This window comes from Macadamia integrifolia, chromosome 4, assembly GCF_013358625.1.
Source record: "Macadamia integrifolia cultivar HAES 741 chromosome 4, SCU_Mint_v3, whole genome shotgun sequence".
NCBI classification, from domain to species: Eukaryota; Viridiplantae; Streptophyta; class Magnoliopsida; order Proteales; family Proteaceae; genus Macadamia; species Macadamia integrifolia.
This window is the reverse complement of record NC_056560.1, coordinates 6874516-6888954: the sequence shown is the minus strand read 5'-3', so window position 1 is coordinate 6888954 and position 14439 is coordinate 6874516. Positions and strand designations below refer to the sequence as shown.

At 35.6% G+C, this 14439-nt stretch overlaps 1 protein-coding gene across 1 annotated transcript; it reads left to right on the top strand.

Annotated features, from left to right (window-relative positions):
- Positions 1-10828: 10828 nt before the first annotated feature.
- On the top strand, positions 10829-12168 carry LOC122075234 (protein FAR1-RELATED SEQUENCE 5-like). Its single transcript, XM_042640193.1, has 2 exons — positions 10829-11575; positions 11818-12168. Exons 1-2 carry the CDS (start codon positions 10829-10831, stop codon positions 12166-12168), a joined length of 1098 nt encoding a protein of 365 aa, XP_042496127.1.
- Positions 12169-14439: the final 2271 nt, after the last annotated feature.

Sequence of the window (14439 nt, the reverse complement as noted above, 5' to 3'; positions counted from 1 at the left end):
TCAATCAGATCGATTTTCGTCACTCAAACCATAAATGGTAGTACGGCATTACATCTCTTCAGTTCAATGGATGTCATATGAATGGATTTCATAATCTTTTGACTCTTTAGTGGTGGAGATAGAATACATTTATCTCGTCTCTTATTCAGTGGTGGTTGAGGATATTTTTCAATTTTTATTTTGGAAATATAATTTTCAGTTTATGCTTCGACAGTGGAATCATTGGTAGACTCCTTAATTAGAAAGGCGCTATGTTTTTACGAGTAAGATAGTTTGATCAAACTCTATTCCGTGATTAATAAAATATTATAATTCAAAAATTACAACCGTGTTTATTTTAATGAATAAATATTGTTTTTTTTTACAAAAAAGAAGGGAGAAAAAGAGAAAAAAAGGAAAAATATCAATGAAACAACATGACACCTGCAATATACAATAACAGAAAGAGAGGGAAAAATGTTGGGGTTAGGTGTCTTGTACTTGATACGGTGTTCATAGAATTATAATTGAGTTTGTTTTTAAAATTGAGTTTGATTTCGATCAACTACATGTATAGAGGTATAATTATAATTATGTGGGGTTTTAGTTTTCTATATATTTCTCTGTAGTGAAAACCCTAGTCACAAGTAAAATGGATCATTTTGTGAGGTGGATAGTGGTGTAGAGAGTTTTTTTTTCCTCAAGAATAGTGAAAAATCCCTATTCTCTCCGGTGGATATACGCAATCTTGTCGGACCATAGTGAATTCTTCATCTTGTATGATTGTTTACTCGGATTTCTTTCTCATGGTTGTGATTTCGTCCCCAACACACACACACACACACACACACACACACACACACACACACACATATTTATTATTATTATTTCTTAGGTTAGAGAACGCTACCCTACTTGCAAATATACACGCTAGTACATGGGCAAATGAGAGGGTGTGTAGGAGCATATTCATTTTTGGAGTTTTTTTTTTGGTAAATGTGAATTTTTAGTTTAAAGGAGTTTATCAAAATGATAAAAGGGCCCCCATATGCTGAACACCCTCAACAATCTCATTCGACAAAGCACTTGAGAGCTCAGGCGGAGCATCGGTAGACTGGTTGCCAAGAGGAGCAGGCTTCTGAACAAGAAAGCAAGCTAAGGAATGAGCAAAATTACATATTAAAAATTTAACAAAACATACAATAGGGTAAGGGTGTCAACTGGTACCGAAAACCAAAAATTGATTCCAGTACCATACCATATTTTCTGTATCAAATCGAAAACTGAATAAATTTGATACTATATCGATGAGGTCCCTTTAACGAGACACTATTTGGTACAATATCGGTATGAGATATGATTTAAAAAACACATCATACTATACCGATATCATACCGAATACCAATGTCATACTGATTACAGATATCAAATACCAAACCAAACATGTTCGATAGAGTATTGGTATGAGGTTTTTGTACTAAATCACTATTATGTATAATATCGGTATGGTGTGTGTGTGTATATATATATATATATATACTGCGCCGAATAGACATCCTTACAATACGGTTAGGGTGTGTGGAACACCAGAGAGACCATAGGTACACATGAGAGGGAATCTAATTACAAGAGAAGGTAAATGCCTGGATTTAGGTCTGAAATTTTACAAATTGTATTTCAGACCATTTCTTAAATATACAACAATCAAAATCGCCAAATCATCATTATATATGTTGAGCGTTTATGATTTGTATTTTATGGACTAGGTTATGGGCTCCTTGGGAGGGGACAATAAAAGCCCTAAGGGCACAAGGCCCAAAAATTTGTATTTTTTTTCCTGTTTGTGTTGTTGCAATGGGTTATTTGGGTTAATGAAAATCTTTTGTAAGCACAAAGTAGTTTAAGGAAGAAAGTTTGTTACCTTTTTCTATTGTTAGTGAAATTATTTTCATCTCTCGTGGATATGGGCATCTTATCAAATCACATATATTATTGCGTTTTGTGATTGTTTGGTTACTCTTTCTATTTGTTTTCTGTATCTTTATAGATTTTTTGTTTATACCTTCTACATGGTAAAATTAGCTATACTAGTCTATAGAACTCTTTGGACGCTTTTGTTTATTGATACTTTAATCATGGCAAAAGAGATTGGTTGTATGATCACCCACATATCCCTCATTTCATGACCTAATTTTTTTTTTTTTGACACATGAAAAAATGACAGTAATTTTGAGTTGTGAATATCTATAAAATAATAACCAAATTTTAAGCTTCCATGCACTGCTTATTAGTAATTAAATGTATTCTCATGACACTCTTATTTTTTCTTTTGGTAGGACTTGAAAGTCTTATTTTTAATTAGAAAAAGATCTCTATTTGATTGTGTGTTCATATGTCCAGACATAGGAGGTTACGAAAAAACCATCCTCTCTCTTGGTTGAATGCTTGTACATCTCCCCTGATTAATCCTCATGCTAGCGCAATCGCCACATGACCCATTATTTCATTAATGACATAGCGAACTCATTAGGTCTAAAACTTGACATTTGATTAAAGTATCCTGAGTTGTATGTGCTAGCTTAAATTTCATCCATGGCACAATTAAGCTTGGGTCTCACTTTCTATTTCTCTCTCATCCTGGTGTATGGGACATGGAACAACTCAGGAAATGGGAGAAGAGGTACTTAGGGTGTTGCACATTACGCAGTATATCAATTATTGGAGGAAGCCTCTTGTCACATGTGATACAAGAGATGGGATCTCTGTTGACTTAGTGGACTGACAGATTTTCCATTGCTATTCTTCCAAAGCTTGGAGCAACCCACGCCTAAGTCCTCACCTTTAGGAACAGAACCTATGTTTACATAGCCTGTGACGCTTTGGTAATATCGAACAAGAAGACTAATTATTATCTATTCGAGTAGGGTCGTTGAAGTGATGATCTAAAAAGGTCAAACCAAAGTCCATGAAGTACTTGGCGCTTAACAGGTGTCAATTGAGAACAACGGTGAAGACCTCTATTGCGTTAAGGAGAGGCTGCTAATTCCAACTTAAAATCAAAAGAGAGGAATATTATAATAGTTAGGGCCGTTTGATTTTGTTTTTTTGTTTTTGTGTTTAAAAAATAGTTTTTAAAAATACAAAAAGGTGTTTATTTTTTTATTTTTTAAAACATTTTCACCAGTGTAATTGAATTCAAGACATGAGTGAAGGTATGATGTTGTAAGAATGTAACTCACGAGTGAAGATATAACGTTGAAGTTGCATATATGCTTCATAGAGATGAGTTTCAGAATAATGAAGGTAATCCAAAATTGTGAACTTCGCACAATCAGGTTGGAATTACCGCATTTGGATAGTGAGAAGTTTCAATAATAGGTTGGGGGTTTGGGTAGGTCAAGTGAAGTATCGGATTTTTTACAATTTTTGTCACTCCCACTTTTTTCTAGAAACAGAAAGACAAGTCTACTTTGTTTCTCCATTCCTGTTTCTAGACAGAGAAATAAGCATAAATTTCTATTTTTGTTTTTAAAAACAAGTGAAATGAAATAGAAAAATCAAATGATTTTTAGGATGTTTTTTCGTTTTTGAGCACAAAAAAATAAAAAATCCGTTTCTAAAAACAAAATCAAACGGACCCCTAGGGCCCGTTTGATAACGTTTCTGTTGATTCTATTTCAAGAAACTGTAGAAACATAAATTTCCATTTCTAGAAACAGAAACAGAATTGAAGGTGTTTGATAAGTCATGTTTCTGAAAGTCAATAGTAACGAGCGAAAGAATCACCACGAGTTGTTTACAGAAACAACAACTTGTTTCGCTTGGGTCGTTTTTTGAACCTTAAATAGGTAGAAATTTTAATTTTTATTTCTGAAAACAAGTAAAACGAAACAGTTTTATCAAATGCTTTTTGTTCTGTTTCTGTCATTTTTGAACGCAGAAACGGCAGAAACGCGTTTCTTGAAACGTTATCTAACGGGCCTTAATTATAGGGCAAAATACACTCCTGATCTTCTGGCAAAATACACTTTCTGATATTCTTTGAGTGCGTGACTATTAGCCAAAAAATATATAAAAGTCAGATTATACTTTTTTTTTCTGGTGCAAGTCAGATTATACTTGGCTGATATAATAGTTTAATATATTTAATTAAACTAAAATATCCCACTTCTACAACTTCGTTGGAAACTACCTTGTAATTATTTGCAACAATTTTCAAAGTCGTCCACTAAATCAGATCGATTTTCATGCTCTCTTATATGTTTTCATGCTCCCTGATATTATTATGGAATTTCACCTACTATTCTAAGCAATTCTAGTTAAATAAACATTCATTATGGAATTGCTGGCACCTTAGACCAACTCCGATTCGGCTTTTATTGTGACACTTGGATTTTATTGATCTTGTGATGTGGGTGGCTTAATCCTTAGGGAAAAGATACATCAGCGATACACCTTATCATCTTCTTAATCAAATCCATGGATGGAAAATTTTAAATTAAAAAATAAGGTTTGTCTGTGGCGTGGAACTTCCTCCCTTCCTTTGGCGTTCATCCCATTGTCTCTAGTAGGCCGTCGACGATCATATCGCCGTCTCTAATAGCCGCCGGTGACTTCTCCTTTCTCTGTGTGACCATCGTCTAGAACGTCCTCTTACATCGTTCGATAGACAAACCCTATTTTAGTTGCTAAACTCAATCTGGTGAAACCAAAATGGAATGAACTGGATGCTGGTTTCAACCTCACTGTAGGAAGGTTTAATGGAATAAATTTCAGGGGGTTGGATTGCCTTGAATAAAGAGCTCACTCTCATGGTATAAGGAATAATGGAGGAGGGGTGAGGGAGATCGAGTCCACGCAGTGAGTGACTGCTAGGTTGTCAAAACAGAGCACGATATCAACATTGGTTAATAACTAGAAAGAAGTAAATACATGTCTGCAGTGTTCTAAAATCCTTCAATGGCTTCAACCGTGGGTATTCAATGTTGTTCTTGCAACCCTTAGCACAACAATAACAGGGTAATCTTTCTTCTCCATTCCAATTTCTTAATTATAGCTATCTGAAACCACAATAGGATATTATCATAATTTTGTCATTAGGTTAAACACTGAGTGAATTTATTTTTTATTTTTGGCTTTAAAATGGGAGGAAAATTAAAACATTTGGATCCACAAGGAGTGGCTTTATCTTCCATATCATGATGCTTTGCTTTTTCATTTACACATAAGTTGTTATGTTCTTTAAGGATCTACTAGAGAAATGGCTATCACTTGGAAAGGATCCATTGTTGGCAGTATAAATAATTGAATCATTTGGGTATCATGAATCAGTTATCTCTGCAATTCATTCTTGTCAAAAAACCTTCATTACAAGTTTCTTATTCCATACTTCATAGAGAAAATGAAGTCCACAAGTCTCCCCTCTCTTTCTTTTTCTCTACTTATTGTTCTTCTTGTTCTTTGTTCTTCCAGGGAAGGCAGGCACTAATGAAGTAATAGTGGGCTGTGGGAATTATGCAGAACTGGTGAGTTGGTTCTAGTTTTTGAATGTATATTAATACTGTGTGTCTGTTCTTCACAAAGTTCAAGTAATCAAAATCGGTCACTGTCGATTCTACATTGACTCCATACCATAGATGATGATGATATGCTTTTATAAATTACTGTTTCATATTGTAATTCCTATGGTCCTTGAATAGATTGGTTCTAATTTATATCTTTAGGACTAGTTCTTGTAAATATTGCCATTTAAAATTTTCTTCTCAAGGTGGAGTTTGAGAGAGAAAGAGAGAGAGAACATGCCAAGGTTAACGAGTCGCATGAAAGAATTACATTCCAAACTATTCAACCTGAGGTCAAAGGTCATTACTTACCTTCAACTAATTTATCTTACTTAGCAAGAGAAATTGATGTATTTCCTTTCTTTAATCACAAGTACTTCCCTAGCACAACTGTCAGAAGACGGGGCTTTTGTAGCTAAATCTTAAAAGCTATAAAAGAGGGGTGGGGGTACTTCAGGCATCGTTCAAGAGATCGAAGCAGAGGGGTCAAATTGGCCGATTTGAATCAGAATCTATTATTGTTGCAGTTGGTGTTGTTTGTTCCATGCGCTAAATAACCAAACTGCCTAATCTATTAATACTTAGATTTTTAAGGCTGACTGCTTTTAGTATCATTCTAGATTTATTCTTCTTTTACTTCTTCTCTCTAACTCACTCTGTCATTCTCTTTATATCTCTTTCTCTGTGCTTGATTGTTATATTTGGATTAAATTGACATGGTTTATGTAGGTTGGTGAGTCTTTTGCTCAATAAGGAAGAGCACCTGGGTTTGTTCCCAGATGATGATGGTTCGAATCCATCAAGGCTCTCATGTTAAATGGGATTGTAGAAATTGTGAATTGGGAGGTTGCACTCTGTTGTGCAGCTATCTGGTTAATGTATACCCAATGGTATCCATAGAATATTTTCCAATATGAATTCTTACTAATGAGATCAAGTACTGAAAGCATGAGGGGGGAAAAAAGGCAGAACTTTTTCAAGCCCTTTCCCATTTAATTCCTTTTTGCCATAATAAGCTTTAAGGACAAATTTGCTCTTCTGTTTCTCAGCTCTAGACTTGGACTAACCTCCAACCTCGTAGGCATGAAGCTAGGCTCAGCCATGCCTTTTTTCATGCTAGAAAGTAGAAAATGATCTGATTAATATCTTTGGATCAGCCCAGAATATATTTGTTATCTGCTCCTCACTATCCAACTGTAATGCATATGTAAAAGTAGGGTTTCTCCTTGTTTGTTTTTCAATGTACATCAACAAACTACCAGCTTCACCATAAAATAAGTCATATTGACATTTTATTCGGAGGTAATTCTTTTGATCTTGCCTAATAAACCCAATGTTTTCTTTTCCACCTGCTTGCCTGCTCATGTACTCAAATATGGCCTTAACATTTTATTCCAGAATCATCGGCTAGATCAATCTCTATCGCATGGACATCTAAAACTTTCCGTTGTGGAATCATTGGCTATATCAATCTCTATCGCATGGACATCTAAAACTTTCTGTTGCGACCGCATCATATGCAAGGTAACCGGTAAATGTAAGGGATGATTATGCTCTTCAATAAATATATTACATTGATATTATCCATTATCAACATGCACAATTCCCATCCGTGCATTATAATTAGTTCTTGTCTCTGCTTTTTGTATCTTTGTATCAATATCTCGTTTGTATTTTTTCCTTAAACCTTGTTTACTACATTCGAATTTCCTCAAAGTTTGGATTAACTTATCAGTTCTGCTCCAATGTGCATAGTCCCTCCTCACACTAAAACTCATCTTCCCCCATAGGAATTATAGAATTTATAAGCCTCGATCTCTGAATTAAATTTCATACCGACCGGAGGCTCAATCTCAACATCTAGACCTATGTCTTGATCTCCAATAGTATTACCTACAGTTTTGATACTGTTTAGATAACCGTCCTTATAAAATAAACATCATGAATCTCAAATTCTCAATCAAGTAAGATTGTGAAGATAATAACAAACAAAAATCAAACTACGATAAAAACTTGGAAACAATTCAAGTAAGACTGTGAAAATAACAACGACCATTGGGGACATACAAGAGGTCAACAGACGGTTATGGAGAACTCTATAATACTTGATGGGAAGTACATTTAAGACGTAGGATTTGTAGTTTTCCTTTTTTTTTTTTTTTTCAAGCCACTCTTGGAAGTTGTAAATCAAATTTAGAGATAGTGATTTTGATAGCTTCAGCTCATTGGAATGAGCTACTACTCCATTAGCAGCTCTGCACAACCACCACTAAAGGAAATAATTTACTCATGAATAATCAGATCAGTTGAAAAACAACAGAAATAAATTGGAAAACAACAAGACACAATTGAAATAGGCATAGCTATGGCTATTACAACATAACAAAAAAAAAAAAAAAAGAGAGAGAGAGAGAGAGAGAGAGAGAGAGAGAGAGAGAGAGAGAGAGAGAAACTCATGCAGGAAATCTATTTGATGTTGAAGTTTAAAAATAACAATAAAGCAACACCATTCTGCCCTATTCATTACCATGAAACTAATCTAACTTCCAGGTGGAATCAGAAACACCCCTCCTCCACACCCCCACCCATAAGAAAAGAGAGAGAGAGAGAGAGAGAGAGAGAGAGAGAGAGAGAGAGAGAGAGAAACTCATGCAGGAAATCTATTTGATGTTGAAGTTTAAAAATAACAATAAAGCAACACCATTCTGCCCAATTCATTTCCATGAAACTAATCTAACTTGCAGATGGAATCAGAAACAACCCTCCCACACCCCCACCCCAAAAAAAAAAAAAAAAAAAGGCAAAGGGATATGTAAATAAGTCCAACAACTACTTTGAATTGGAACATGACCAGACACACCACACATGACCTCCATTCCTATTTCAATTTTATTAGAAGTTAAAACACAAACAATCATGCAACCCCCCCCCCCTCCGCAACTCACACTTACACCACTAGAACAAAGAAAAAGTATGCCATCCCATGCTTTTCACATGCTCCACATCAATGTCCCACGCCACCTCTAGGTCTCAGCCATATTATCTTCTCAACTTTTATTTCCTGAGTGGGACCAGATTCCAAGGGCTTGAAGAACTTAATTTGTCTCATGATGTTGGCAAATCCTCAAGGGCAGTCCTCAAGAGAAGCTGATATGCACCAAATGGAGGACATGTCTACCTCTGAATCTGTTTAATTCTCCATCTCAGAGGGGTAAATAATAATTTTTTTTTCCATTTCTGAACAAATACAAAGCTGGGACTTCCCCAAAAAGCTGATTTGCTAAAGCCCAATAAGCGACTCTCCTGATCTGCTTTGCAAATAATTCTGATCTGTGGGACATGGGTTCCATCACAAAATCCTAGAAAAACGCATGGGACCATTTGAGTTCTATAGTAAACAATGCACTCACTTAGACCAGCACAACCAACACAAAACTCAAGTCCTAACTAGAATTACAAAGGAATTTGCAGTACAGGATCATCAAAACAAAGAGAACCTGGGGCAAAATTTTATAACTTGAAAAATAATGATCAGAATGACCTGATATTCAGGTCGAGTAGTCTTCTGAGTTATCACAATTTGCCTACACCATCTCAGAAAATTGAGATCTAGAGAAGGGTGTGCAGAGTAATCCTAGTGGAACAAGGAAAACAGAGTAATGTTGAAACTAGAATACTTAAAGGTCCAATGCAGATTTTCAGAACAGTTCAAGAGAGTGTATAAACAAAACTCAAATTTTTCTATCCTTCCATCACGAAATCCTCAAGAGAAGCTTATCTTCTTTGCAAATTATTCTGATCCACTCTATGACTCTCTCTTCCATTGAAAATACATTGTAGAACAATCACAAATTAATCTCCTACCAAAGACCACCACAAACACGCCAGTAACATAGCATTCCATAAAAATCAGATATGCTAAATTATTGCCATTTCTTCTGCAACTATTATTTCTTAGAGACAAATGAATAATCAATTAAACATTGCCCCATCTTCAAATATTGAATCAAAGCAATAAAAATAAATGAAGCAGAGAACTCACCAGTTCCAGATGATGATCTCACAGAGAAAGGAGAAATCGCCGGTGGTCTATTAGAGGCGGCGAGATGAATGCGAGCGGCCTATTGGAGATGGTGGGATGACCGCCAAAGGTAGAGAGGAAGTTCCTGCACGACAAACAAACCCTATTTTTTTATTTAAAATCTTGCATCGATCTCTCAGGGATTTGATCATAAGAAGATGATAAGGTGTATCGCTGATGAATATTTTTCACTAAGGTTTAAGCCACCCACACCACAGGATCAATAAAATCCCAGTGTCACGCTCTTGTGATGAGCTACACGATATATGACTCACCCCCACGCTACAGAAGGGGTTAAAATCGTCTGCAATTCGGATATGGTACAATTCCGTGAAATACCACCTTCAAGGGGTGACACGTGGCTGATACCAATGCAACGGTCTAGATCTGGTATAACTAACAAAACCTTAAATCAGTGAAGAGTCATTTGAATCAAACCGTATCATATGAAACTGGTTTGGTTCATCAATTTGAAATAAAAGGTTTAAGTTTTTTCCTCTCTCTCTTTCCCTCTCTCCTCTTTCGACTCTCCCTCTCGTTGCTGGCCTAACCATCTCTGTCGATTCTCCCTCTCGCTCACGACTCTCTCCCTCTCGCTCGACTCTTCCTCTCTGTCGACTCTTCCTTGCTTGACTCCTCTCTCTCTCTCTCTCTATTTCTTGCTCGACTCACTCTCTCCCTGTGTTAGGAAGCATACCTTGCAAAGGTATGAAATACTCAAAGCCTTCTCTCTCTTTTTTTTTATTTTTTTTTCTTGCATGTTAATGTAATGTCTCTGCAAAGGGCCTTCTCTCTCTCTTTTTATTTTTATTTTTTTTTCTTGCATGTTAATGTTAATGTCTCTGCAAAGAGCCTTCTCTCTCTCTCTTTTATTTGCTTGCTGTCTCTTTGTTCCTCGCTCGACTCGCTATCTCTGAAATTGAATTTTTTTGAAGTAATTAACATGGAGAATGTTTGCATTCATGTACATTCTCTGCAAAGAGCCTTCTCTTATTCATGGAGAATGTTTGCATTCACATCATTAGAGTTTCTTTTTAACAAAATTTCAATTTCATATTTGTATTTGCTTGCACTCTTGCTCATAATATTTTTCTTCTTTATTTGATATATAGTATTTAATTTTTTTTTTAATTCCACTCTTGCTCTTACTTTGTTAAATTCTGTTGAACTACTGTTACCTTATTGTTTTTTATTTGTTTTATCTAGTATGGAAAATGTTTGCATGAATGATGTGAGTGAACCTGAGTTTGGGATGCTATTCAATTCAGAACAAGATGCATACGATTATTACAACAATTATGGACGGGCAGTGGGGTTTAGTGTTAGGAGACACTTTGTGAATAAGAGCAAGAAAGACAACACGACTATAACATCTAGGGGATTTGTCTGTTCAAAAGCTGGTTGTCGGTTGAGTGACAAGCGAGACATCAATATTTTTAAACCCCGAGCTAAGACAAGAACAAATTGCCAGGCACGAATGAACATATATTTGGTTGATGAGGGAAAAAACAAGTGCCGTGACTTTTTGAGAGAACATAATCATGGGCTTCATACTATATCAATAGTTTATATGATGCATTCACAAAAGAATATGTTAGACATACATAGGTATGAAATTGATTTGGCAGATGACTCGGGAATCAGGCCTAGATCCACAGTTGAGTTGATGGGTAGGCATGCTGGTGGGATTGAAAACCTGGGCTGTATGACTCAAGATGTTAGGAACTATCTCCGCACTAAAAGAGAATGTGCCTTAACATATGGTGAAGTAGGTAGTTTGATGAAGTACTTTGTTACCCAAACTAAGAACAACCCATCTTTCACATACTCATTTCAGCTGGATAGTGAAGAACAAATAACTAACATATTTTGGGCGGATCCAAAGATGATCATTGACTACACACAATTTGGAGATGTAGTCAGTTTTGACACTATTTTCGCACCAACAAAGAGTGTAAGCCATTTGGGTTGTTTGCTGAATTCAATAATCATAGAGGGTGCACTGTATTCGGGGCCGCACTTTTATATGATGAGACAGTGGAATCCTTCAAATGGTTGTTTGAGGTATTTGCTGAAGCACATGGTGGAAAGAAACCTATAACTATCTTCACGGACCAAGACAAAGCTATGGCTAGAGCATTAAAAGAAATATGGCTTTAAACATGGCACAGATTGTGTACTTTGCATTTAATGTAGAATGGCATTACGCATTTGGGTCATATGATGAAAAATGGCTCTCATTTTCTTACAAATTTAAAGAAATGTATATACAAATACGATGTGGAAGATGAATTCGAGACAACATGGTATAATTTATTGAATGAGTATGATGTTAAGGATAATGAATGGTTGCAGCGCATATATGGGCTTAAAAGTCAATGGGCGAAGTGCTATATGAACACCACATTGACAATAGGCATTCGAAGTACACAGCTCAGTGAGAGTCTCAACAGTGACTTAAAGGACTATTTGAAGTCAACTTTGGATGTTGTGCAATTTTTTAAACACTTTGAGAGAGTTCTTAATAGAAGCGTAGTAATGAATTAAAAGCTGAATTTGATGCACGAAACAAGATGCCACGACTTGCAAATTCAATGTCTATTGTACAGAAACAAGTTGGGGAACTCTACACTCTTGTTATTTTTCAGTTATTTCAAGAGGAATACAATTGGATGACTATTTGCATGATTATAAGTTGAACTGATGGAAATCCTTACATTTATTTTCGGGTTGGGATTTATGAAGCAGACTGTGAGTATAAAGTATATTGTAACCCACTCCAAGGAATTGTAGCATGCTCTTGCATGAAATTCGAGACTGATGGTATTCTGTGTTGCCATTGTTTGAAAGTTTTGGATGTGTTAGACATAAAGCATATTCCTGAATACTATATTTTGAAGAGATGGACACGGAGAGCAACAAATATGGTGGTCAATGACAGTAGGGGAAAAGAAGTTGAACAAGATGTCAACTTGGACTGTACGTAACGGTATAGGCGTGTTTGTCATGAACTTATTCAAATAGCATCAGAAGCTTCAAATACAATTTAGGGATACGAGTTGGTGAAGGATACTACGAATGAATTAAGGTTGAAGCTTGGTAATATTAGAAACCCAGATGATCGCCCTGATATGCCAATATTGCCTGATTTCTCAAATGACGTATACGATGGATTACGTTTGAAGCATAAAGAGAAAAGTAAAAGAGGTGGTAGACGGTTAAAGAGTTGGGTTGAAAAACAAGGAAAAAGAAAAAAAAGTGGAGGACCAAGTAACAGTCAACGATTACAAGAACAACAGCCAACTCCTGCACCAACTCCCACACAACTGATGGATAACACATATCCCAGTTACATGTCACTTATGGTGAATATGTTTAGTTTGTTATGTTGTTTGCTGCATTTTTGTATTTTTTTTTATTCAATATGGATTACCCTAATGCAAAATGTCACTTGCAGGACTCTATTTCCCATATATCATCTCAAGCATCTGCAGCTCATCAATCACTAGATGAAGATTATATTTAGATTCAGCTAATGGGGACTTCTTTTTTTACTATTAAGTTCAGTTAATGTGATGGCTTTTTTTTGTGCTATTAAAGCACACAGTTTCATTGGATCTTTATTTTTTGTGCTTATGTGGTTGTAGTCCAGGATTCTGAGTATTTTTATTGAGTTTTAGCCTCTAATGTACTAACAATATTTTTTCGTAAGTAAGGAGTCTTTAGCTCAAAATGGTAGAGCACTTGGGCTAGTGCCCAGGTTATGATAATTCGAATCCACCAAGACTTTGAAAAGTGAATGAATATGTTTTACGTTGACTATTACTGTTGTCATGTGCTTGTACTGGTTTTTCCAATTGCTGGACTTTTTTACTTCTTTTTTTTTTTTTTTTTTTTTTATTTCTGGTAATGCATTGGTTGTTTTACATTATGATTTGTTAACTTGCAGGTTTTAATGGCTGATTAGTTGATTGATTAGATTTGGTTTTGCTTTCTTTGTTGACTTGCATGTTTTATGATTTATTAACTTGCAGCTTGGTTTGTTCTTCTCTGCTACTACTCATTCTTTGAGTCCTAGCTATTTGGGCATGGTTCTTGAATGGTTTTTGTTTTCATTTTGGGATTGGTTTCCATTATTTCTTTCCTTTTTTCCTTTCTATTTGTTTGTATGGACTCTGCTACTACGTAAAATATGCATTAGCTATTTTTCTGTATATATCCATGTATATGGGGTCTTACTGTCCTTGAAATACTGAAAGTTTTATGAATCTGATTAAGAGGTATCCTTAGTGCTTTCTTAACTATTCATAACCTTCATGAGTCATTAACATGCTTATTCACTGCAATGCAGATCATCATGGACCTGCAAAGGTCAACTGTTGGCAAGACCCTATGAGCCCATCAATATGGAAGGAAGAGCATGTGAGTATTCTTTTGTTACAGTTGAGGCTGATTTGTCGTTTTCTACTTAAAATAAACTCATTTTTTTAGTTTCTTCAAGATGATGAGCAATTATTTTTCTTCTCCAAATGAGTAGGTTTGAGTTTGAGAACAAACTATTTTATTTGTTCAGTTTTATGCTTGTGGTTCTATACTTTTATTCTATTTCTTCCAGTTCCAATTTTGAACTTTGAATGCTAGCTCTGAAAGTAGGTAAGATATGGGTCTGGATTCTATTTTTATTATTGCCTCTTGTTTGGGCTTGTCATAATTGAGACCTTGCTTGTTCATTGCATTATAATTTCTTTCTGCACTTTGATTGTGTAGTAAGGTGCTCTTTTGGATTTCTTTTCTCTGATATAAGGTTCAAGTTGAATC

What these genes read in the sequence shown, in the direction of transcription:
- LOC122075234 (XM_042640193.1), top strand. Translation starts at nt 10,829, where the DNA reads ATGGAAAATGTTTGCATGAATGATGTGAGTGAACCTGAGTTTGGGATG. An exon ending in TTTTCGCACCAACAAAGAGT is followed by an intron (nt 11,576 to 11,817) that starts GTAAGCCATTTG and finishes CATTTAATGTAG; the next exon opens with AATGGCATTACGCATTTGGG.